The following is a 24,348-nucleotide window of genomic DNA, read 5'->3' on the forward strand; positions in this document are numbered from 1 at the left end:
TTTCTCTTTATTATTTCTACCTAGTGATCGTTCTTAACTTAAAGTATTAAAAACCTTATCATTTAAAGAAATGTTACCTATACAAAATATTTTCTTCTCCATTAGTTTCATAAGCATGGTTCTCATAATTATATAGACTAATTCCTATAATTGTATTTCAGTACTTTTCAAGATGTTCTTTTTAAGTTCATCATTCTTTGCTGTTTAATTTTTATTCGATTCTTGATATTCCATACCATAAGTGAGTAATATCTCTCTTAGAGGTATATTTTCTGTCCATGCATACCTGAGACTTTTTATTGTTGATTTTACAACCACTCAGCTGATTTATAGACTCATTAGACTTTTACTTCCTACAATGCCATGTACATGTTATTTTACCTTTTTTCTTGTGTAACATTGTGCAAAAAAGTCTGAGACCAATTTGGTTTTGTTCATTTGTGATTAATCTGCTTATTTCCTGCTGATATTCTTATAGGATTTATAAATTAATTTTGAAATAAAAAATGTATAGTTATTCCCTTCCACTCACCAAGATAACCACTATCAATGCTTTGGTATATTTTCTTTGAGGACTTTTTTCTATACATATGTTGTTTCTATGCATGCAATTTTTTTCTATGCATGCATTTATATACATATGTACGTACATGTAATTTATATTACATAATTGGGATGACACTATGCCATACAATTCTCTATCTCTATTTTTAACTTAACATTTTATTATCTGCATAATATTCCATTGTGTAGATATATCCTATAACTTAATAATGCTTAAGTACTTTCCAATTTCCTGCTATTATGAATGATACTGTGATGTACACCAGTTTACATAAATCCTTATAAAGATCTTTTTCACCTATGTATGTGAATTGCTATATTTTACCCATTTCTAATGGGATAGTTAGGCATTACTCTCCCTAAAGGTATTATGTGGTGTTGAAAACAATATATTAGACTGACATTCAGAGGACCTTGGTTCAAATCCGGTTTTTCCACTACTAATGGCCTTATTAACCAGGAGAATCTGGGAAACCGCTCCTGTTTCATTTTTCTGATCTAAAAAATAAGGATAACTGGCATGGTGGTGTGTACCTGTAGTCCCAGCTACTCAGGAGGTTGAGACAGGAGGATGAAAATCTGGGCTGTGCTGCGCTATACCTATTGGGTGTCCTCACCGAGTTTGGCATTAATATGGTCACCCCTAGGAGCAGTGGACCGCCAGGTTGCCTAAAGAGGGATGAGCCAACCCAGATCAGAAACAGAGGAGGTCAAAACTCCCGTATTCATCAGTAGTGAGATCAAACATGTGACTGGCCATTGCACTCCAGGCTAGGCAACATAATAAGACCCCATTTCTCAAAGAAAAAAAAAATTAAAAAATAAATAGTATCATCAACCTCACAATGTTGTTGTCTGTATTGAGTAGAAAATGTGAGTAGTCAATGCATGCTATTTACACCTGAATCTCATTGCTGTCACTTGTTAAAGTCTATCTTTCAACACTGTGATGATAACTGAACTGGTAAATGAGAGTCCTGGATTCACTGCAGGCACTTAAACTAGAGTCCTCTATCTCTAACATAAAAACCATTGACTTCCCATTCAGATTTTGCCTTTCTCAGGAGCATTTTCCCAAGGCTACCCTAGAGTTGAAAGGTTGACCTAACACTCAGTTGCAGAGTCAGATAGCTTATGGCTGCATTTTTTTCAGCTCTTGGATCACAAAGAAACAAAACCAAGGTGAGATCATGAGAATGAGAGAATGGGCTGTTTCTAAATACTCCATGCACATCTTGGCATTTTCAGAATTCCTTGTCTGTGGTAGGGGAAGGGGTATAGCTCCAGATTATGAAATTTAACCAGGTATTGTTGTGCACAGGTTATTCTGATTTCCCATTCTTTTCTTTACTTGAATAGGGCAAGTTCACTACGGCAAGTGATGTGTGGGCCTTTGGGGTTACTTTGTGGGAGACTTTCACCTTTTGCCAGGAACAGCCCTATTCCCAGCTGTCAGATGAACAGGTTATTGAGAATACTGGAGAATTCTTCCGAGACCAAGGGAGGCAGGTAAGAACTGTTGGGGATGAATGGATGTGGACCTGTGTACCTTGAAGGATGGAGAATGGAAAGTCCTGACTTAGCAGGAGTGGGCTGAGATGGAAGACAGACTATGTGGATGATAGTCTTTGTCACTAACTATCCAAATGATGTGAAAGACCAGTATCCTCCCCAGGCATCCACACACTCTGCTTTATCTGTGTGTCAACTCATTGACTCTTGGAGGGCAAAAAGGGTCATGTCAGGTTTCTCCCCAACTCAAAGGTAGCAGGAAATACAGTCCTGTCTCTCATGTTTTATCTATTTCTTGATCTAGATCATGTGGTTTTCTTCTGGGTCAATAAATATAAGTGTAAAAGGGATGTATTAGCATTCATTAAAATATAGCTTAGTATAAGAATTGGGGTTGGTTTTGACTATCTAGCAATGCTTCTAGACTTGGATGTCCGAAAATGGGCAGATATATCCTGAACTTGTTGCTCTTGGAAGGCATCTCTTGGACAATCCAAGAGTATTGTGACATCTCAAGACTCAGGGAAAGATAGTTTCCCAAGCTCCCCAGGAGTCTCAATTCCTAGCCAAGATACTCCAAACTTTTTTTTGGGTGACTTAGATTAAAAATTCCTGTGACGTATGGAATTTAAAGCTTGCCAGTCACTACAGCACTGCACCTCCCCAAAGGGGCCTGGCAACAGCATACCCTTAGATTATGGCATCTTTACCAGGAAAAGGATAATAGCTGGGGAAGGATCTTGCAGACAATAAAAAGTGGATCTTCTGTGGCTTGAATAGATCCAAGTAAGTCAAAGATAGATAAGGGATTGACAAGAGATAATACATTATGCATATTAAAAATAAGAGAGAGGTCTCAGATTTTAATTGTCTCTTTATACTCTGTAAATATTTTGGCAGCAGGGAGTCTAAATTAGCTATCTTGGTTATGAGGCAATTTGCCTTCTTACCACAGTAAAGGGCAAATTTACTCCCAAGTACGTGAGATAAGTGAGTAGGCCAAAGAAAAATGTTGTTTTCTGCCTCTGCCATGATTGGCTCAGCTAAGATGGACTTCAATATGGGTTGGTCATAAATGGAAGATTTGGTCTCTTTTTGGTTGTTTCATCTTTTGCATGAAAGTAGGGACCACATAATGGCCCATCAAAAATTTCTGCTCCAGAGAACTCCAGAAGACAAAGGGAATAGCTTAGAAAAGGGCTGATATGATTCAAAACTTTCATGAATAGGAAAAATGGATACCACACCCATTTCAGTTATCAAGTTCAAGAAAGTGGGCAGGGGGCAAATCAAACCATGATGCAAATATACTTCCCTTTCCCCCTTCTTTGTAATATTCTCTGTCTCTTTCACTTTTGTTTTCCTTTATTTTTTTCCCAAAGACTTACCTCCCTCAACCAGCCATTTGTCCTGACTCTGTGTATAAGCTGATGCTTAGCTGCTGGAGAAGAGATACGAAGAACCGTCCCTCATTCCAAGAAATCCACCTTCTGCTCCTTCAACAAGGCGACGAGTGATGCTGTCAGTGCCTGGCCACATTCCTACGGCTCAGGTCCTCTCTACAAGACCTACCACTCACCCACGCCTATGCCACTCCATCTGGTCATTTAATGAACCTGAGAGACAGAGGCTTGTTTGCTTTGCTGTCTGTTCCTGGTCACCCCCACTCCCTACTCCTGACTCATATATACATTTTTTTTTTTTTTTTTTTACATTAAAGAACTTAAAAAAAAAGCCTAGGGCAGATACAATCTAGTAAAAGAAAATCTTACTTGATATACCAAAATGTTGGATAACAAAGGCTAGAAAATTCAGATAATTTATAAAGGTTAACTATGCTTGTGCTTATAAATGTGCAGATTCTACAATACTTTTCCATGTCACTCTAAAAGAATCTTCAGAAAGAAAAACTTGAAGAATACTAATGTCTTGGGAAACATGAGATTAAATTTAGGGAAAACACTTGATAGATGTGGAGAATCTGAGGACTCAGAATTCAGCAACTAATCACAGGTGGTTTTCTAATTTGGCCTCTGGACATGTCTCACTGTTTGCATTTCTCTCTCCTGTCAAAGTGAATGATACATTCTTGAAACCCCCCAATTTCTTGAAATGGGTGTTCTGCTCATTCATAGACAGGGGTCAGGGTTGAAGTTCATATATGAAACAACTGGGGATATAGATAGGAAAGAATGTTTGCTGCAAGAGTGTATGAAGGGGGATTGTCATTTACAGAAAAAAAGTACCTCATGGATGGAAGGATTCATGAATAGATAATGGACATAGGAAAGGAGGTCAATGGAGGACACATAACAGACATGGTATCCACCATTTATTTGTGATTTTGTAAGAGGATTGTTTTCTTTGTCTTGTTCAGATATTTTCATGTGTGTGTTTTAGTGAGAATCTGAGTTTTTAATCAGTAAAGGCTGATGTTTTGATATCTTGATGGTAGACTCTTGAGTTCATCTTGTCCAAATCTTCTAGCGTTTTCAAGGATGAAGCCTCTGTAGGATCTTTGGGCTTGGGGCTGAATTTCTCAGGCATAAATACCTACTGGCCTTGTCCAAGAGGGAATAGGTCTGTTCTGAGTGTCCCCAAAAAAAGTTGTCCTAGGACAAATGTGGAGATGTTACAGGGAGACTGATTTCCATTCCTCATTGGGGAAAACAAAGCACTCAGAACATACAAGGATAAATGGGCTGCTACCAGAGGTGAGGAGTCTCTTGTCAAAGAAAATGGAGGTTTTGAAACACAAAGTAGATGGTGGTGTAAGACAATGTTTAATGTCTTTCTAACTCCGAGAGTCCTTGATTCTAGAAAGGCACAGGATGAGCATCTATTGCTACTGCTGAGTATACACGCTCTTGCCTCTGAGATTGTGTGACCTGCAGAAAAGAAATCTCAAAGCTGTGGCTTCAGAATTCATGGAAACAGAGCCACTGTCAAGAAGGAATCTGCTCAGAGCAGATTCTGAGCTTTCACACTCCACAAATCTTCAGATTTAGTGGGAAGCTAGAAAAAGGAACTCTTAATTTCCATTGAGGAGAAACAAGAAGACATTACAAATCAGCTTCCCAAGCTGAGAAGGAATGGCCTTGACCCCTTGGGTCTGCCTCTGTTGCCCTCACCAGTTTACCTTCTACAACAGTTTCTCAGGAACATGTGTATTTCCCCATTCAGCCTTCAGCATTGCTCCAGGCCACAGCATAAGCATAAATCCCAAGTCCACAGGATCCATTTTTCAGGTCATATTCTGATCCTAGCAAATGTCCTTTCCCCGTAGTTGTCCTATGCCTTTGGGCTTTAGTCTATCCCAGGACTAACTTTGGAGAAATCATTGGTTTGAGAGTCAAGAGAACATTGATTTGGGAGCTTTAACCCTCTTTCTGCTTCACACTAAGTGTGTCATCTTGGCTAAATCACTTGGTCTTTCTGCATTTTGTTTTCTTATTTATAGGATGAGGAAATTAGATTAAATAGTTTTGAGGTCCCTGCTGGTTCTGATATGTCCAGTACTAACTGGATAATTGAATCTATAACTGATGGACTTAGTAATCTGGTCATTTCTGGCTCTGAAAATTGTAACCAGCAAAAGAGATCATGGAAGAAATCACTGTAATGGTAGTATAGTAACACATGCCATTTGTATTGTGCCTTAGGTTTACCAGGTGTTTCCAAATACATTAGCATATTTGATATGTGCAGGGCTAGATACCTTGGGACCTGCCACACCCCGCTTTCAAAATAAGTATTCTAAGCTTCATTAGAATTAAAGGGACTTGAACTCAGGACCTGCAGCCTATTCTTCTTTATCCACATGCCTCTGGTAGGGTTACATCCAGACCATGCCATGACTTCTTATGGAGCAAGAGACAATAATATTATTTTATCTTCCTTTGCCTAAAATCTCTTCACTTATTCTTTTTTATGATTCTGCCCCAGTTCACTGGGTTATTCTATGTTTCCATATTTTTTTAAAATCATATTTAAAATGAACTTACAGTGTCTGAGTTTTCCCAGCCTTGAGTCATAGAAGTAATCTGTTTCAGATGGCTGCTCAATATATATTATCATGTAATACATATCTGTATCCTTTTCTGGGATGAGGAAGGCTTCAACTTCTGGCACTGAGACCTTTGTATTACAGACACAGGTTTAGTTTCTAGCTTAGTCATGCCTTTAGAGTTTAGTAGCACACATCCAAGCAACCCCCAACAGAATACATGGTGAGGGCCTAGTGTGTAGAATTCAACTAAGTAGTTCATATTTGAACTACATAGTAAGTAGTTCAAATTTGAATTAGAGGAACAAAGCTAGGACTTATTTGGAGAAGGAGATTGAAAAAAATGATCAGAGACTGTGGGGCCTTATTACGTTTGCAGTAAGTTATCTTCTTCATGATATATGTGAATTATTTTGTGTGTAGATTGTGTTTTGGGATTGCCAGATCTAAATTTATGTTCTTGCTGGCTAATGTGCTGATAGTTAGGTCTATCTAAAACTTGATGTGCTTTCCAGACACATATGTGACCAGATAAGATCTAAAGTGCAAAGCGGTGCCTGAGGAGCAAAATGTGATTTTAATGTTGTGGAAAGATCACTTGCAAGTATATTAAGACTGTATAAAGAAGAGGATTGTATGCAAGTGGGGTGAAAAAAAAAGGATATGCGAATGTGCATATGACTGAATGGGGGGAAGGTCAAGGCTAGAAAGGAGGCTACAAAAAAGGGGCAACGGAGAGTGCACAGGAAAGACACAGGGAAAGATCAAGTTGAGCAAGTAGAAACAGGAGTAGCTGGAGCCATTGGGAATCCATTTTGAAACAAGAAGGAGTTTTGAAAGGGAATAGGAAAGTAAGTATCTTGAAGTAAAAGATAAATATGAATGGAGAAAGAAGAAATTCTGGATGATAGAGATGATAAAAATATTTATTAAGAAATGAAGTCAGGTTCAATGTATGAAATGGAAAGGAATTTTTCAGAATTTTAAGAAAGGGGAAGTTCCTTTTGGAAAAGATATAGCAATAATCAGGGAATGACCTTTTCATTTCAGAAGTGTGTGAGGAAGGTAGTTTGAGCATCTGGTGTATTCTGGACCATTTCAAGTGCTGGTGAGAAGTAATCAACTATTTGCCTGAACGGGGCTTGGTTTCCCAAGTGCTGCTTTGGAAATGAAGACCCAGAGATGGGGAGCTTATGGTAGTTCATAAATCTTCATGTTCTATTATCTTTCCTCTGTCAAAAAAGTTCATTTTCAATAATGCCCACCATTGCTGTGCCCAGAATAACCACAGGCAAACATCAAAACAATACGCATAAGTTAGACAAGATTAAATCTTATCTGATATCTGCACAAACAGATATGCACCATGTTGGAAACATGTGTTTTTCTAGTCCCATCCAGGCTTCCCACAACAAAGCCATGATGTGGGTCTAAACCATATGTTTTGAGTAAAGGAGAATAGAAGAAGAGGAGTGTCTGCAAGACAGAAAGAGATGAAGATGTTCCAAGGAAGTATACTAAAACAGAACAGTGAATGTTTTGCCCAAAACTACAGAAAGAAAGAAAGAAAGAAAGAAAGAAAGAAAGAAAGAAAGAAAGAAAGAAAGAAAGAAAGAAAGAAAAGAAAAAAGAAAAGAAAATTGCAATATATGGCTACTAAGTCTTTGATTGTAAGTTGAATTTATAGACCTGGAATTTGCTATCCTAATCTTTCCCTTTCAGTAAGACTTCTGTCCTCTGGCAGTGCATATGGTAGGTCCCTAATGTTTCTGCATCTCCAGGAAGATGCAGATCCTTATTTTTGCTGGGAAAATCTTCTTAATAGAAATGTAACATTTTAATAAAAACAGATTAATGTTTTTTTCACTTGGTAATAAGTTGTCAAGAACTGAACTTAGAGGGAAAGAGACTGGAGTGGTTAATGGTGATTTAATTTCTGGCATTTTGAGTTTTCTGCTACAATTAGCTGCATTACTTGTGCCAAAGAGCAGTGAAGAATTGTTGAGTTGGTGTATCCTTTAAAAAAACTTGTTATTTTGAAAGAACTTAAAGCTCACAAGATGTTACAAAAATAGTAAAGTGGCCTTACCCTAGATCCAGTTTTCCCCATTTATAACATTTCACTTAGTCCATTTTCAGAACCAGAAAATTAACATTGGCATAATGCTATTAACTAAACCACAGACCTTTTTTCAATTTCACCAGTTTTTCCACACATATTCATTTAGTTGCTGGATACTTTTAATTCTTGCTGATTTGTAATCTGGCCTTGCTTGGATACAACAGGAAAGACACTATCTGGATAAAATTCTACAGTATTAGAGAGACTATAACACATTAATGTGTTCCTTTATCATGAGCAATACCCTGCCTACATTGCTTCTAAATTTTCTGATTAGTTAGGCTGTTTGGCATCTGAAATAATCCAAGACAAACTTAGAAATATTAGGCAACACAAAAGACAGTAAGAACTGCTCATAGCTTGTTGCCTAGAAAACCAGGTATAGCAGGATATTCTAGATATTTCCTGAAGCTTCTACAGTGAGTAGGATTAGTACTGGGGACAAAATGAGGAGTTTAGAGTAAACCAGTATTTCAGTCGAGAGTTAGTTGGCACTTAGTTAATGGCACTGGGAATAGCTTGTGGAGAGAAGAGAATGCAATGGTATAGACTCCTAATGTTTGATAAAATACTATTTTCAGAGTGGTAGAGAGGTTTTATTTGCCTAAATAGCTGTCATTAAATGGAATAACAACCACATTAAACCAAATTAATTGCAAACACAGCAGCAACCTGTGGAGAAGTTGAAACTCCAGTTTTGTGGATTACAGTTTTGAGTTTTACGATTGACATTTTTAAGTCCCCTATTTAAGGGGTCACAATTTTATAACAATGTGTGTCTTATTAAGTTCCTAGGTCATTGTGAGCACTTGATAAATATTTGCTGAATGTTGTTTTTTTGAATGAATTTAAGATGGAAACAAAAACTTGTCATCCAGTTAACTAGAGTGAATGTAGGGAGAATTTTTTTGCTATAACATGGAGAGTTTATTTTCAAAATGAGGAAAGAGAAAAAAATATTCAGACTCGTACCTGGTGAAGTACATTCTCTGTATACTTTTTGATGGAGAAATTGATCTATAGAGCTGCTTAATTTTTTGAGGCATTTGCAATGAAAGGTAGTTCTCCACAGGACACCAATTCAAAAGGAGAGATCAGACTCTGGCCTTATACCCAGTCTATTTGAAACAAGCTATCTAGTTTCTCCTGCAGACACCTTGTCAACAACATGCAACAATGTCAGGTGCCTTGCAGGAAAATAATCTGAGTCCCAAGCTAGCTGTGCTCATCGACAATTACAATGAACATATCAAGGAAGAATTTGCAGAGACTCAAAGGAAGCACAATGGGGTAAGGTAATCACTTTCAGTGAAAAACTGTTTTCTTGAAAAGAGACTTCCTGCAAACACACCAAGAGTCTGTAATCTAGCCTATCCATTATATATCCTTTATTATTCATGATATCCTATTCTTCTACCCTGTTGCCTGGTAACTTTTTCTGAGGACTGAGTTTCTGCAGCCATGTGGTGCACTCTTCCTGTGATGAGGAAACATCTGGGCCCCCTTCTTCAGGCTTTGGAAGGTGATGTGTCTTGTCAAGGGGTAAAGATAAAATGGATTTAATTTCTGCTTAAAACTATCATAGACGTTCCAAATAGAATACGTAAAATTTCTCTGTATTAGAAAAAGAAACGTGATACCAATTGTATATTTTCTTTTCTTTATTTATTCTCTGTAAGTCTGTCAGATGATAAATTGTAAATAACAATGATTAAAGAGTCATGCTACTGATGGATCTCCCTTTCTGTATAAACAGTGCCAGTTCTGGGCTTTGTAACCTTTGCTCTTGACAGTCTTACATCATTCCTGGGGAAGTGATGGGGCATGGGTCAGAGCTGGGGTGTATGTAGTGTGGACACCTGTTTTTGGGGCTGTCCAACAAAGGATTATTTAAATAGGCCTCTAACATATGAGTTGACTGTTTATTGGGAGGAAAGCACCTTGGTCTCTGACATATCTAAACATACAAAACACTGGGATTTTATGTCCTGACATTAATTAGTCCAGTTCTGGGGAATCCAGTCCAGAATTAACTGGCAATCCCTTATTGTTATGGTTACAGAGTTGTCTTGTTTGATACACAGAAATCCTTTTTAAATCCCAATATAGTCTGTTTCAGACTGTCCACACATGCACAAACCACCCCCCCAGAAAAAAAAAAAAAAAAAAAAACTATGAAAACCAGAATTTAGACTCAGTCATTATATTAGAGATTAGAATGAAACGACCCCAAACAACCAATTTCTTACCTGGTCTCTGAGAATAAGTTTATACTTTTAGTTTTCTGAGAATGTTTCTCAGAATATTTGAGTTTTCTGAGCACGTTTCTCAGCACTGGGCATGGTAGATAAATCACAGGGCCAAGGTTTGGCAGGGATGGATGGGATCATTGTGTACCATATTGTTCTTCTGATTTCCAGGAGAACAGAATGAGCCCATGCAAAACATAAACTTATGATGATTAAAAAAAACATACCTATCCATTCACTCATCAATAAAAACATATTATGATGGTTATCAAGCTGTGTCCTATGAGTGATAAAATATTTGTAAAATATAGAATTAAATGGCATCTATTGTGAATAGAACTCTATTCTAGTCTCTCTGAGCACCTCCAGCAGTTCAGCCCATCTTTCAAAAGTCACAACACCTTGAAAACAGCAACTTTAGTGGAAAAAAGGGAAGAGAGTAGTTTCATCACTTGGCTTGAATGAAAATCTTGAGGAAAGGAGAGACAGATGGTCTTGCTCTGAAGTTTTCTGGACTTCACTTAATTCAATCTGTCTTAGGCTGGCGGGCATCCAGAGACTGCGGTAATGCTGAGCCTCCACAGCCCAGGCCCTCCCCCTTCTTTATAGAAATGAGTTTTGTATGAGACAGCCACACAACCTGGTCTCCTTCTTCTTATTCCTCATCACCTCTGAGCTCTAGGACATTTAAAAATGAGCCTTTGGGTCTAGACTCTCACAATTAGGCTTAATTTTACTCCATGACTTTCAGAAAATATTGTTAAATTGTGGTCTCTTTAGAACAGTTGAAAGTGGGATAAACATAGGAGCTGATTTCCACCCCTATGATAAAGAAGTTTTATTGGCTGGGCACGGTGGCTCACGCCTGTAATCCCAATACTTTGGGAGGCTGAGGCAGGCAGATCACTTGAGGTCAGGAGTTCAAGACCAGCCTGGCCAACATGGTGAAACCCTGTCTCTACTGAAAAAAAAAAAAAAAAAACAAAAAAACAAAAATTAGCCGAGTGTGGTGGCGTGTGCCTGTAGTCCCAGTTACTTGGGAGGCTGAGGCAGGAGAATCACTTGAACCCGGGAGGCAGAGGTTACAGTGAGCCGAGATCGCACCACTACACTCCAGCCTGCTGACAGAGCGAGACTCTGTCTAAAAAAGAAAAAAAAGTTTTATTTAGGAATCTAATGTTCTCATAACCAGATTTGTTCTTTCAATCTAATTTTCTCGATATAGGATAAATGATTACTAAGTAAGTTGGTATCATTGATCAAAACCTCTAGGATCAAAAGCCAATATAAATTATCACAGTGTTTTAGGGATCATTGCTGTTCATAAATAATTAAAACACTGAAAGAGGCCATTAAATAGATTAAAGTATGCTCAGTAGAGTTTGATGTATGATACACAGTTTTATGCCGTGTGAGCTGGGGCTAGTGATGGTCCCATTACCAGTCTACTACAAATATGGAAACCTAGAGTAAGCATTAGAAACCTTGATAGCAGTTTTGTCACTGGAAGCAGGGTCTTGAGTGTGAGTCATCCAGGTTTTTGGCATTTGGAACGAAAAGTTGGACAAAATGCACAAAGTAACAAAGGAACGAACCCGTGAAGGCAAAAGCAGCGATTTATTAAACTGAGACAGCACTCCACAGGGTGGGAGTGGGCCTGAGCAAGTGGCTCAAGGGCCAAGTTACAAAGTTTTCTGGGTTTTAAGTAGTTCTTTTGAGGTCCCCATGGGCTACCCCTTACCTGGATGAAGGATTTGGTTTATGGCTAAGTAAAGGCTGAGGTGAATGTGTGCCCTATGCAGATGATGGCATGGCCCATGCTTAGTGCTTGGCCCACAGCCAATCCAAGGCACTTTCCCTTTCCATCTGAAACATGGTGGAAGTGTGGCAGGCCAGGTCTCACTAACAACTGTTTCAGTACTGACTAAGTGGTTAACTATTAAAAGCCAGTGCCCTTATACAAAGGCTGGGATGTAACAAAAGCCCATCAAGAATTTTGCCTAGGCCTTTCCTGGGCCTCTTAAAGCATGACAAAATAACGAAGGAATTCTTAACAGGACCCCATTTAGGATTAAACAAGTTTTATTGTGGGTCTGAAGAAACTCCCCAGGCCTCCACAAACAAGTTCATTGGGGGGTCTAAGGGAACTCCTCAAACCTCCATGACTTAGCAGGAGAAAATACAAGGGTAATCACCCCAGCACCTGGACCCATTTAGGTTAAGTAAATTTGCTGAGGCTCCAGAGGAAGGTTTTCAGGACTCAGACCTTAGTTACAGATTAAAAGAAGTTAATCACTTATGTCTTTAGATAAATGCACCCTTACAGGTAGACAGATCACTTAGAAAGTATATAAGCTCTGAAAAACTGTAATTTTGAGTTGGTCTGGCGATAATTTCCAGGCCTTCTCCCTGTAACCGGTTACAGAAATAAGAACTCTCCTCTTCCCCAGTTCATCTGCATCTTGTTATTGGACCTTGAAAAACAGCAGCCCAACCCTCAGTTTGGTCTGGGACCAGAAGGTTGTAGGGAGAGTAGCCTTTGATCCTTTGCTACTGGGAGGTGGGGAAATGGTGTTTTTCCTTCTTTAACTTTAGGAAGTTGGTGTTAATTGGCCCTAGTTTTCCGGCCCCCAGAACCAGGTGTTTTCCTTTTGATCCAGCTTTGGGAAGCCAGCACCAATTGGTCTCAGATTCCCTACTCCCAGCCCTTGCTGTTTTTCCTTGATTGAGCTCTAGGAAGTCAACACGAATTGGCCTTAAGTACCCTGCCTCCAAACCCTATTCTGCCTCATTTTGGCAGAGTATTTTTATAAGTCTTGAATCTAATAATAAAAAATCGGGGCTTGTGTTTTGTATGCCTTTTGCTTTTCTTTTTCTAGCACTTCTTTTTTTTTTTTTTTTTTTCTGTATTTTCTAAAAGCACCCATCTGGGATGGCTTGGAAACACAAACAGGCCCTTCAGCACAGTTTGAGATGCACTGATATAGGAGGTTACAACACATTCTCAGTACTTCGCTAATGAAGTTCTGAGATTCTGATTCCACGCCACATTCCAACTTTTGAATACTGGTAATTTACGCATGATTCTACATAAAATTCTTAACAAAATCAGTGCTCATTTTCTCAAATAAGTTTCTTTAGAGGAGGAGGTCTGGGATCAGAAGTTGGGCTGTGAAGTGGCACAATGCCTGGATCTACACATCCAAAAAGGAGTGGAAAATTAAATAATAGTCGCCCAACTCTGGCTCCTAGACTCAAACCTTTTCTCTAAAATGGGCACTGGTGCAAACGTGAGGCCTTCCTGCAATGAAGTGCCAATCTCAGACGCCAGGGCACAGACCCAGTGCGTGTTACTCCTCTCCTAAGAGCTAGGCCGGGTGACACGCCCACCAGGATTAAAGATCCGGCTTCCAATAAGCCCTACGCGGCAGTGACGGACACCTGCGCTGAGGCGGAGCGAGAAGAGCCTGAAATGGCTCCGGGCTTTGCGTCACGCAGCTCCTCCCCTCGGCCTATCTCACCCGACGCCGACTCCGAGGGCAGGGAGCGGTTGGCGGACTGAGATTGGAGGGATCAGCGCAGACTCGATGACGCAACGGGAGGCGGGGCGTGGCCGTACTCTGATTGGTGACGGGTGAGGTGGGCCCGGCTGCTGCCCGAAATCTTAGGACTTCCGAAAGCAGCGGCGGCGTTTGCTTCACTGCTTGGAAGTGTGAATGCGCGAAGATGCGAAAGGTGGTTTTGATTACCGGCGCGAGCAGGTGAGGCCTCCTTTGGGTTGGCAGAGGTGGCAGCGGATGAGGGGTCCGAGAGAGCAGGGATCTGCGACCTTCCACGAACGGACCCCGGAAGCGCCCGCCCCTGGCCTTGCCTAGGTTTCCCGGAGTCTCTGCAGCAGGTGTAGAGCGTGCCGGCCTCTTGAGGTGCTCAGTAACTGGTACTTGGTATTAAACATGACAGTGAAAAGGAAAACTAGAACATCAGTAAGTGATGATCCTGAGGTTATCAAGGGAATAGGGTACTCACGCGGGCTCCGCCCCTTTTCCATCTTTGCCTGCTATTCGTATTGATCGTGAGTGCCCAGCAGTTTGCTCCTGACCACGTGATCATGTCTTATACTACAGGTGTTTTGTCTGTACAATCCTTTTGCCTACAAATTTGAACACCCGTGAGCATTAGGACTGTGGAGAAAAAACAATCCCCTTCCATTTAGCTCAGTGCTAGAGAGCTAACACACTCTTCAGAAACCCAGAGAAAGTTAACCTTTTCATATGAAGGCATGGTTGGGGTGCAGAATAACTAGCTCATAATAATTCCAGGGTTGCTCACTTAGTCTCTCAGCCTCTTACCTGTCATTTGCACTTCCATGAAAAATGTGTAGAGGATGAAGCCAATCAAACCATTTTTTCTACTAGTTGCATTTGGCATTTTTAAATGATTAAGATAGAGGACATGTTAAACATTTAAGATTGATCCACTTTCAATTATTCAACCACATGCATATTAACTAAGCCAGCTTGGTAGGTGTCTGCAGTTGGCAACTTTTTAGCATACCCTCTCAAGTGACTTCAACAGTTGATTGGTGCTTCTTATGTGGAAGGTACTGAAATAAGTCAGAATTGATTTTGTCTGTTTCTTTTACATATATTGTGATATGTGCAATTATATATTAAATACCTACTATTCTCATGTGAGGACAAATAACTGTTTTTGATGCTTTGTTGTTGGTGCTAACAGATTACTGATGGTTCCAGGCTCTTTTTGGGTTTTAACTATTAATATATTTTCCTGGAATCAGCTTAAGTCATGAAAGAGAAATTATTACCCAACTTTTCATTGCTATCAGCCAGGCTGATCTGACTGATGTCACCACTCCTATGCGGTTTTACAGTGCTGGTTTTGAAGTTCTTTGTCTCCAAATGCTGTACTCATCCCTGCTTCCCTTTTCTTGGTCCTCATCTAATATTTAGTGTATTCCTACCTTCTACGTAATCACGTTGAGTTCTTTCTTTTTCTATTATTTAATCATAGTTGTTGAGAGGGATTTGTACATCCTGCCATGTTACTGATGCCTCATCTGAAAGATTCATCTGTTCCTTTATCGGAGATTTCTGGTGCTCCTTATGGGGTTTATGATACCAATAGGTGGTAAAGCCCTTGCCCCTGAGGAGCCTAGACAGCAAAGTAAAGATGCACATAGGAAACAGCTAATAAGATGCTCTTTTCAGCCCTTACTGGTGATATATTAAATCATTCTCATGAGTGGCATAATAAGTACAAAATGAAAACCACTGGCAGGATAGAGCCCAGTAATAGCAAAACTAAAGAACAACTCTTGTTTTCAGTCCCGTTATTGTGTCATTGAAGTTTTTCAAAATGAGAAAAACACAAACTAGACTGTGTCTCAAGCAAGTGACTATTGGAGTGGAGGATTCCTCCATTCTTAAATAATTGTTGAGTCTTTCATGTTTTTCTGGGCTTCTCACTGGAGGTCAAGTTGACACAGTTTTCTGAACCAGAGAGAAATGCCTCTACCTGATGCCATCCCAGATAACCCACATCTTGTGTCTGAATTGTCCTCCCAGTGGCATTGGCCTGGCCCTCTGCAAGCGGCTGCTGGCGGAAGATGATGAGCTTCATCTGTGTTTGGCGTGCAGGAATAGGAACAAGGCAGAAGCTGTCCGTGCTTCTCTGCTGGCCTCTCACCCCACTGCTGAGGTCACCATTGTCCAGGTGGATATCAGCAACCTGCAGTCCGTGTTCCGGGCCTCCAAGGAACTTAAGCAAAGGTATATCTCTTGCTGATGGATTTTTTTTTTCTTATGTGATTGTGCAGCATAACACTTAATAAAATAAGAGAGGAAAGAAAAACCTAAAAAGAAACAGGTGCAGTGTAAGCAGTTATGTTGAGGAAATCTGTATAGGGTGACCCATTGTGTCTCAGTACCACATTTTCTTTCTTTTTTTTTTAATTTTTTTAAGAGATGGAGTCTTGCTCTGTCACCCAGGCTGGAGTGCAATGGCGTGATCTTGGCTAACTTCAACCTCCGCCTCCTGGGTTCAAGTGATTCTCCTGCCTCCACCTCCTGAGTAGCTGGGATTACAGGCACACACCACCACGGTGGCCTGGTTAATTTTTGTATTTTTAGTAGAGATGGGGTTTCACCATGTCGGTCAGGCTGGTCTCGAACTCCTGACCTTGTGATCCGTCCGCCTCGGCCTCCCAAAGTGCTGGGATTACAGGCGTGAGCCATTGTACCCGGCCAGTACCACATTTTTAACCTCAATCATGATCATAATTATTTCATGGAAACTAATTTATGAGTACATCCTGATGTGTGATCAGTTGGTGTTGGGATTACAGGCGTGAGCCATTGTGCCTGGTACCACATTTTCAGTCTCAATCATGATCATAATTATTTCATGGAGACTAATTTATAAGTACATCCTGATGTGTGATCAGTTGCACTGCCTTACGTTAAGGTAACTCTTTTGACATTTGAATTCATTTTTTACATCTTTCCTTCACATAATGAATTCATTAAGTAGATAAGGCAAGTAGTGACATTTAACAAGTGAAGAAACTGAGACACAGAAATAAGGGTAATGTCCCTAGGAAGGTCATCCAATCTTATATTAGTTGAGTGAGTCCAAGACCCCAGGGCTTCTCCCTGCTTCCTAAGGGGTATTTTTTTCCCTAGGCCAGTAAAGATTTGTTCACACCTTCACAGTAATTGGCATGTAATAGACATTTGATCAACAGTTGGTATGTGAAGGAATAGAGTATAACTTATAGAGTATAACGTATAACTCCCCTGCAAGTGAACACAAAATTGCATGTAGGTGCACAATGCATTTTTCTGGGCAGAGATGGCTTTTTATTTATTTGTTTGTTTTTAAATTTTAGGAGGAATGTATGATGAAAATAGGCCAAGAACCCTGCACTAGTCTATGCCACCCTAGGACTATCTTGAATAATTAATTTTCAAATATTTTAGTATTGAGGCACTTAAGAGACAAATAACTACCTTGTTTCCTTGGACAGTAAAATGAAATGGGTAGAAACAAGGAAGCCCTTCTTAATGAAGACATTTGCTGAAGAAAAATACTTTGTATTTTATGTGAATTGATAATAATTTGCATTTCCCTCTTCCAAATGCACCAGTTACAAAGTGAAAGCTAGTTTTCTTCGCTCTGGCTCTTCTCAGTGTGGCCTTAGTCCTTTGTAAATGTGGTTTCTCTCTCCAATACTGCTGAGCTCTTAGAGTTTTCTGCCACATCTTAAAAAAGAAAAAAAAAAATAAAAACCTGAGGAGATTTTCTAGGTTCTGTTTTCACATAAATTGTGATATATTCCATATCCCCTACTCCTCCATAACTTAAGAGTCTCCAGGGCTGTGAAACTGTATACTGAATGTCCTTATGGAGATAAAAACTATGAAGTTGAGAGAAGTTACGACTTTTAAATCATGTTTACAGGCATTCTTTTCCCAAACTTTCTTAGCCAGCTGGCTTCTTACCTGATTTGTTTAGATTTTGTTATATTCTCTTATTTGGAAGAAAAGAACCTTCATTTCCCAGTTAATAATAGCCCATTCCGATGCAGTTTACTTTTGAGACCTAAAGTTTTAACGTTTATAGTAGTGACTATTCCCGAATGCCTTCAAAGGTTCAAGCTATTCGGTACTTTCTCACAAGTTTAGTAATTTAGTATTTTGTAAGATATTTAGCAACTTAGCACAGATTCAAGGCAGTGAGGCTGTGGTACCAGTGAGTTGTCCCAGGTACCTGTCATCAGCATTGTAGTGAAGTTTTGAGGTATTTTTTTAGTTCGCAAAACAGCCTTTTTTTTTTTTTTTTTTTTTTTTTTGAGATGGTTGGTGTTATTCAAGTTTAGGAAATGATGGTTGTAATGATATTCACAAATATGGAATATATGAAAGTGTCCAGATAGCTTCTTGCTTATGTCAAGAAACTGCACTCAGTGGCTCAAATGGATCTCTTCAGTTCTAAGCTTGAAGTCAACTAGAGCTAAAGAGAGCTTGAGATTCCTTCTAAAGGCTCAAGTAGCACCATCCCTGACACCTGGTCTTTCTATCTGTAGCATTGTCTTCTATTAGATATGTGCAGATGAAAACTAGTAAGAAACAGTGATTCTGTTTTATCCATATTAGAGCAATGTGTCAATTATTTTATTGATGAGTGGTATGCCATTTTACTGAAGCCAGAGCTTAATTTGGTGTCTTTACTAAACATTTCCTCTCTGTTCCTAGCCAAATATGTTAATATTCTTAGATAAAAGTTGGCGAATAAGGTAATAGAACAAGCAACAATGGATGAACTCACACTATCTTTGTGGCACTTATGTGATGAACTGATGGTAACAATATCAGCATTTTAAATGGTCAGTTTAATAATTTGAGTCATTTGTCAATTATTTATAGGATGATGAAGAAATATTTGTATGTGATCTGTATTGAAGACCATGTATGTAGTTCAGGGTCCTAACTTTAGAAGCTGTGGCTCTTAATGTCTTGGGTTAGTCAGAGACAGTTTGGTACATAGAACTCTAGGAGATATTCGGAATATTTATGGTGTCTGTGAGTATCATGAGAGCAGGCTTTACCTGCCTTGAACCTAGTTCAAAACCACTACATCTAGATGAAGGCTTACATACGTTTAAAACTGAAAATGCTTTTTCAACTCATCATTTCATATCCCTTCCATGACAAGTATTCAGGAGGGAGCCCAGCAAGAATATCTTACCCTGATTCATCTTTTACAATCTCATTGTATTCTTATGAACTTTCATTATTTTATGATACATAGGACTTGTCCATGAACACTGAAAGGTTTCCACATGGATCTTCTGTTTTATTATATATTTTGGCATTCAGATTTCAACATTAATAGATCAAGTCAGGTGAATATCAATATTATATAAATTTTACTTATCAACCAGAGGAGATGTGGATTTTTTTTTTTTTTAAAAGCAAGAGACTTTGTAAGATGAGGAGAGTGGAGTGGGTTTAACAGATAGAGGGTTGCTGCAGTTCCTTATTGAGAGAACAGAGCTGGAAGGAATTATTGATCAGAGGTTTTACTTAAAGTCCACAGATTCTGTTTGAAGCCACTACCAAAGAAAGAATTCTCAGATGTTTACTGTGGCTAAAGAAAAACTGTTGAGAAAGAAATGCTGTAACTTTAATGTACTGTAAATTCTTCTCAGCTTGCTGTGGCTAATTTATTAATTTAAAAAGTATTTTTTGTCTTTCTTAGGCCTCCTTGATTCTAGTCACTCTAGAGATAGAATGCACAATCTTGACCTGATGCTTTTACTTGCAACTCACAATCTCGTTTGGTTGTTTACTTGCAGGTTTCAGAGATTAGACTGTATATATCTAAATGCTGGGATCATGCCTAATCCACAGCTAAATATCAAAGCACTTTTCTTTGGCCTCTTTTCAAGGTAATTTCCATTTTCTGGATGAACTGATTGGAAGGAATGTGTTCATTTTTCTGCCTAGTTTTGCTGGTGTGTTAAGTTGGGGGGATGAAAGGTAAGGGGTCGTTGAAAAGGTTGAAGACAGAAAAAGGAGATGATGCAACCATATCATGAAAGAAAAGCAATCCTCTTTTGTGGGGAGTGCTGAAAGTTCTGTTTTGTATGGTATTCTAAGTCCCAGTACATTCTAAATGGTTGAATGGTTTAGAAGATCATTTTTTGGTCTGCCTGGATATGCCTATTAGCAAGAACATTTTGAAATTAGGCAGAGTTCTCAGAGAGACTCCAACTTCCAGGAAAGCTACTTTGAACTATTTCCCAGTTGTATGTCAGGTGCTGTGACCAGTAGGTTGGGGAAATGCAGAGAACTAATGTCTTCCTGGGAAATTCTCATTACACATTAGTGTAGTGGCTTTCAAAAATTTCAAAAATGTTGAAACACAACCGGGAGAATTCTTATTTATAGGAATAAATCTTACTTTGTGACCCAGTACACTTACTCATAAATAGGCATTCTTACTATGTGCTACTTACTATACCAGTACTTTTGCTTTACTTCTTTTTCATTAAAAGACAGACAGACACTCTCTCTCTCTCTCTCTCTCTCTCTCTCTCTCTCTCTGTCTGTCTCCATGTTGGCCTTGACCTACTGAATTGACCTCACAGCAGAACACTATATTAATATGTTTGAAGAATTCCCAGTTAAAAAAACAACCTGTTTAACTTTGTTTTTGGCAATTAAACATACTTTATACACAGGAAGACTTTTTTCCCTTTGGCATAGCTTATTATTCGTTTAGAACAGTTTACCTGTAACTTGATTGGGGAAGAGGTAAAGAGTTTTAGCAGCAGATTTTTGAGAGACTCAAGTTCCTATTGGTAGTGTGAGCTATACGTGTGTAAGTACTTCTGTGAATTAGTCGGGGGAAGGAGGGACTTTGGCATTTCATTTAATGCAATAATCCAGTCTGAGAAACAGGTATTTTTATTCCTGTCGTTACAGAATCAAGGGAGGTATAGTTTATGGGGGGGGCGGGGGATGGGTTGGGAAGTGTTTTCAGCATTTCCAGTTAAAGAAGCTTTAAAAAGTCATGCAATTATCTTCTGCTATTTCAGAAAAGTGATTCATATGTTCTCCACAGCTGAAGGCCTGCTGACCCAGGGTGATAAGATCACTGCTGATGGACTTCAGGAGGTGTTTGAGACCAATGTCTTTGGCCATTTTATCCTGGTAAAAAAGCTGTGGGCTTAATAAGCTAATATTTGGTGTGATAGTTTCTGTAAAGCTCTGGGCACGGGGCATTGCTATAGTTGAGCAACCAGTTAACTGACTTAATCTCATGTTTGAGTTTTCTTGATTGCATTTGGCTTGTTTATTGTAAGCATGGAATACTTCTGGAAGCTTTCCTAGTAGATTTTTCTTCAATAAGTGTACTAATAGTTTTTGATTTACAGAATTACTACAGAGATAATATACAGAGTTTCTGTATGCCTTACACCCAGATTCCCCTATTAACATTTTGCATTGGTATGATGCATTTGTCAAAATAGATGAATCAATTTTACTACATTATTATTAACTAAAGTACACACTTATGCCGGTTTCATTTTTGCCTAATGTCTTTTTTCAGTTCTAGGATCCCATTACATTTAGCAGTCATGTCTCCTTAGGCTCTTCTTGGTTGTGACAGCTTCTCAGACTTTCCTTGTTTTTGATGACATTGACTGTTTTGAGGAGTACTGCTTAGTGTTTTGTAGACTGTCAATTGGGATTTGTCTGATGTTTTTCTCATGGTGAGACTGAAGAATGTGGTTTTTGGGAGGAATGTCACAGAGGTAAAGTGACATTCTCATGACATCATATCAAGGGTGTATTCTATCAGTATGACTTCTCAGTGTTGATATTAACCTTGATCTCCTGGCTTGAAGTAATGTTTGTCAGGTTTCTCCATTGTTAAGTTACTTTTTCTTTCTCCCCTTTCATACTCTACTTTTTGAAAGAAAGTTGGGCCGGGCACGGTTGCTTATGCCTGTAATCCCAGCACTTTGGGAGGCCAAGGCGGGCGAATTACCTGAGGCCGAGAGTTCAAGATCAGCCTGACCAACATGGAGAAACCCCATTTCTATGAAAAAACAAAATTAGCTGGGCATGGTGGCACATGCATGTAATCCCAGCTGCTCGGGAGGCTGAGGCAGAAGAATTGCTTGAACCCAGGAGGCGGAGGTTGCGGTGAGCCGAGATCATGCCACTGCACTCCAGCCTGGGCAACAAGAGTGAAACTCCGTCTCAAAAAAGAGAAAAAGAAAGAAAGTTACTATGTGCAGCCAATGCATACTGGCTAATGCTTTACCTCCTTAAGAGAGTGGGTTATCTACAGAAATTGTTTGGATTTTTTCTGCAAGGGAGATTTGTCTGTTCTCTTTTATTTATGTCTTTATTCAGTCATTTATTTTTTCCACATGAACTCATGAATATGTATTTCCTGCTTTGAAATTATAAATACTATTTTATTTTCTTGCTCAAATGTTTTCACTTTTAGCCACTGGGAGCTCTTTCAGTTGGCTCCTGTATCTCTTTGGCACACCCCCATCATTGTGGTTTTCTGTTTTTGTTTTAGCTTTCATTTTGAGCAGTTTCTTACTATCTGGCACCACAAGTTGCTTCAGAATCATCTTGTGTGTTTCCTTGTTCAGTCCTAGAATCAGATGCTTTTCTAAAGACATATGTTTTCTTTTATCAGAGAATGGTTATTAGAAACCAAGATCTGGGTGCTTATTGCTACTGAGAGATCAGTGTCTTCTAAACCCTCTGTGCTAATAGACTACAGAGATATGTGTGTGCGTACTAGCGTACTAACTCATGTATGTATGCATATCTATAAATATTTTTCTATGTAACTAATTCATGTCTCTTTTAGATAACTAGTTAATACTGATGTCTCTGACCCTAATCTCTTACCATATAGATCATTCTAGCTTCCTCCCCATGCTTATTTGTGATGTCTCACTTCAACAGTGACAAACCTGACTCCCACCAACCTCCCTCCTAATTGTTCAATTTCAGTATAGATGTACAATGGTTTCAAAATTGTTATCTCTATTCTGCCAGTATATTTTAATACTTTTTTGTTCTTTTTTTTTTTCTTTCACCCAGATTCGGGAACTGGAGCCTCTCCTTTGTCACAGTGACAGTCCATCTCAGCTCATCTGGACATCATCTCGCAATGCAAGGAAATCTAATTTCAGCCTCGAGGACTTCCAGCACAGCAAAGGCAAGGAGCCCTACAGTTCTTCCAAATATGCCACTGACCTTCTGAGTGTGGCTTTGAACAGGAACTTCAACCAGCAGGTAAGGCCCATCTCAGTGATATGGAAATGGCAGGGCAGGTTCTCTTAATTACCTACTATTGATTTCCTAGTAAGGTAGCTGACTTTCCACTAACTTTTGTAGTTTAGATTGATAGTTGGTGTATACGAAAATGTTAGGGCAGAGATAATTAGCTCCTGACATTTTAGTTACAGGTAGTTCATTCATCATTCTGTGGTTCTTCAGGAATTCTAACTTATGTTAACAGAGTGACACTACTAAAAGTGATAATAACTACTGTTTTGGTACTTGCTGTGTTTCAGGTTCTGTATTCATCTGTGTGTGTTATTAAATACCTGCCTCATTATATGGAGGTGGGTTTAAGTATAACCATTTTCAGATGAGGACTCTAAATCTCGGAGAACTCAAGTCGTTTACCCGATGGTCACACAACTTGTAAATGGTAGAGCTCAAAATTGAGCCCCGAGGCTGGCTGACTTTATGGCTTGGACTTTTCCCCCTGCACCATGCTGCCTCCTAGTGGTTGTCATAGCAGATGTTTATAGGACAGTGAAGTAGTTATAAAACCTTCTGGATAGTGGTGGTTTTAGGTAAGACTCCCAGAGCTCTGTCTCTATGAGGATCTCAGTTTATAGGATGTTTTACAGGGGATGGTGACCCTTGTTGGTCATACTGAGTCCTTGTGGCCACTATGGTCTGCAGTTTACTGCTTCTTTTATCTCTCTGTTGCCCAGGTCTAAATTCTTACCTGAAAATCTCCAGTCTTCCCCTTGGACATTTTCTTTTGTTTGCTTTGATTAACAGTGTTGTATGAGTATGGGGCTATGGAGAAGTTTAATTTCACTAACATTTATAAAAGACTTACCATGTTTAGGGCACTGGGCCAGGTTTAGGGTTGAGGAGAAAAGTGAAATAAAAAGATGATCAAGAATTATGTTTTCCCTCAAGGGAGCTTCTTGGATCATGAATTAGACATAGAAATATAAGCCTTATGTGATAGTCTAGACCTGGCTTATTCTGGAATGGCTACCTTTATCAGGTGGTATTTTGTGATCTGGCTCT

At 39.2% G+C, this 24,348-nt stretch overlaps 2 protein-coding genes across 4 annotated transcripts in view; both read left to right on the plus strand.

Annotated features, from left to right (window-relative positions):
* DDR2 (discoidin domain receptor tyrosine kinase 2) overlaps positions 1 to 9,939 on the plus strand; it is a 34,143-nt gene extending 24,204 nt beyond the window's left edge. Inside the window, exons 14-15 of the mRNA XM_025392337.1 lie at positions 1,924 to 2,073; positions 3,459 to 9,939. Coding sequence (XP_025248122.1) covers positions 1,924 to 2,073; positions 3,459 to 3,593 — 285 coding nt within the window. The 3' untranslated portion in view covers positions 3,594 to 9,939. The remainder of the gene's footprint in view (positions 1 to 1,923; positions 2,074 to 3,458) is intronic.
* Positions 9,940 to 14,068: 4,129 nt separating this feature from the next.
* HSD17B7 (hydroxysteroid 17-beta dehydrogenase 7) lies at positions 14,069 to 23,206 on the plus strand. Of its 3 annotated transcripts, XR_003120379.1 has the most exons (5): positions 14,111 to 14,214; positions 16,039 to 16,242; positions 19,830 to 19,922; positions 21,101 to 21,189; positions 23,113 to 23,206. XR_003120379.1 is itself a non-coding variant. In XM_025390895.1 (4 exons), the coding sequence occupies exons 1-4, from the start codon at positions 14,180 to 14,182 to the stop codon at positions 21,208 to 21,210; spliced, it is 468 nt and encodes a 155-aa protein (XP_025246680.1). In that variant the 5' UTR covers positions 14,069 to 14,179; the 3' UTR covers positions 21,211 to 21,415. The 3 variants fall into 3 exon arrangements, 2 of the variants coding, with proteins under 2 accessions (XP_025246680.1, XP_025246681.1); XM_025390895.1 differs by lacking the exon at positions 23,113 to 23,206 and having other exon boundaries at positions 14,069 to 14,214; positions 21,075 to 21,415; XM_025390896.1 differs by lacking the exon at positions 23,113 to 23,206 and having other exon boundaries at positions 14,069 to 14,214; positions 21,101 to 21,415.
* Positions 23,207 to 24,348: the final 1,142 nt, after the last annotated feature.

Source organism: Theropithecus gelada, chromosome 1 (assembly GCF_003255815.1).
Source record: "Theropithecus gelada isolate Dixy chromosome 1, Tgel_1.0, whole genome shotgun sequence".
Classification (NCBI taxonomy): Eukaryota; Metazoa; Chordata; class Mammalia; order Primates; family Cercopithecidae; genus Theropithecus; species Theropithecus gelada.

Bases quoted from the DNA above. Each gene is read 5' to 3' on its own strand.
- HSD17B7 (XM_025390895.1), top strand. From the start codon at position 14,180: ATGCGAAAGGTGGTTTTGATTACCGGCGCGAGCAG. The intron at 14,215-16,038 runs GTGAGGCCTCCT...TTGTCCTCCCAG, and splicing joins TTGATTACCGGCGCGAGCAG to TGGCATTGGCCTGGCCCTCT. The intron at 19,923-21,074 runs GTAATTTCCATT...CTGCTATTTCAG, and splicing joins TTCTTTGGCCTCTTTTCAAG to AAAAGTGATTCATATGTTCT.